The sequence below is a fragment of the Micropterus dolomieu genome, linkage group LG06, assembly GCF_021292245.1.
Source record: "Micropterus dolomieu isolate WLL.071019.BEF.003 ecotype Adirondacks linkage group LG06, ASM2129224v1, whole genome shotgun sequence".
Taxonomy (NCBI): domain Eukaryota; kingdom Metazoa; phylum Chordata; class Actinopteri; order Centrarchiformes; family Centrarchidae; genus Micropterus; species Micropterus dolomieu.
This window is the reverse complement of record NC_060155.1, coordinates 28,871,485-28,872,792: the sequence shown is the minus strand read 5'-3', so window position 1 is coordinate 28,872,792 and position 1,308 is coordinate 28,871,485. Positions and strand designations below refer to the sequence as shown.

At 59.3% G+C, this 1,308-nt stretch overlaps 1 protein-coding gene across 1 annotated transcript in view; it reads left to right on the top strand.

Annotated features, from left to right (window-relative positions):
- LOC123972547 (golgin subfamily A member 6-like protein 22) overlaps positions 1 to 1,308 on the top strand; it is a 9,848-nt gene that overhangs the window by 878 nt on the left and 7,662 nt on the right. The window contains exons 3-4 of the mRNA XM_046052070.1: positions 4 to 936; positions 1,210 to 1,287. Of these exons, the coding sequence (XP_045908026.1) occupies positions 4 to 936; positions 1,210 to 1,287 (1,011 nt within the window). The remainder of the gene's footprint in view (positions 1 to 3; positions 937 to 1,209; positions 1,288 to 1,308) is intronic.

Here is a 1,308-nt window from a genome sequence, read left to right as displayed (position 1 = left end):
CAGGAGGAGGAGCAGGAGGTGTTGCAGGAGAAGCAGGAGGTTGAGGAGGAGCAAGAGGAACATGAGGTGCAGGAGGTGAAGGAAGTGGATGAGGAGCAAGAGGTGCAGGAGGAGGAGCAGGAGGTGTTGCAGGAGAAGCAGGAGGTTGAGGAGGAGCAAGAGGAACATGAGGTGCAGGAGGTGAAGGAAGTGGATGAGGAGCAAGAGGTGCAGGAGGAGGAGCAGGAGGTGTTGCAGGAGAAGCAGGAGGTTGAGGAGGAGCAAGAGGAACATGAGGTGCAGGAGGTGAAGGAAGTGGATGAGGAGCAAGAGGTGCAGGAGGAGGAGCAGGAGGTGTTGCAGGAGAAGCAGGAGGTTGAGGAGGAGCAAGAGGAACATGAGGTGCAGGAGGTGAAGGAAGTGGATGAGGAGCAAGAGGTGCAGGAGGAGGAGCAGGAGGTGTTGCAGGAGAAGCAGGAGGTTGAGGAGGAGCAAGAGGAACATGAGGTGCAGGAGGTGAAGGAAGTGGATGAGGAGCAAGAGGTGCAGGAGGAGGAGCAGGAGGTGTTGCAGGAGAAGCAGGAGGTTGAGGAGGAGCAAGAGGAACATGAGGTGCAGGAGGTGAAGGAAGTGGATGAGGAGCAAGAGGTGCAGGAGGAGGAGCAGGAGGTGTTGCAGGAGAAGCAGGAGGTTGAGGAGGAGCAAGAGGAACATGAGGTGCAGGAGGTGAAGGAAGTGGATGAGGAGCAAGAGGTGCAGGAGGAGGAGCAGGAGGTGGAGCAGGAGCAGGAGGAACATGAGATGCAGGAGGTGGAGGAGGAGCAGGAGGAGGAGCAGGAGGAGGAGCAGGAGCAGGAGGAACATGAGATGCAGGAGGTGGAGGAGGAGCAGGAGGAACATGAGGTGCAGGAGGTGGAGGAGGAGCAGGAGGTGGGGCAGGTGGAGGAAGTGGAGGAGGTGGAGGAGGAGCAGGAGGTGGATCAGGAGGTGGAGGAGGAGCAGGAGGTGGAGCAGGAGATGCAGGAGGTGGAGGAGGAGCAGGAGGAGGAACATGAGATGGAGGAGGAGGAGCAGGAGGTGGAGCAGGAGATGCAGAAGGTGGAGGAGGAGGAACAGGAGGTGCAGGAAGTGGAGCAGGAGGTGGAGCAGGAGGTGGAGGAGGAGCAGGAGGTGGAGCAGGAGATGCAGGAGGTGGAGGAGGAGCAGGAGGTGCAGGAGGAGGAACATGAGATGGAGGAGGAGGAGCAGGAGGTGCAGGAGCAGGAAGTGGAGCAGGAGATGCAGAAGGTGGAGGAGGAGGAACATGAGGTGCAGGAAGTGGAGCAGGAG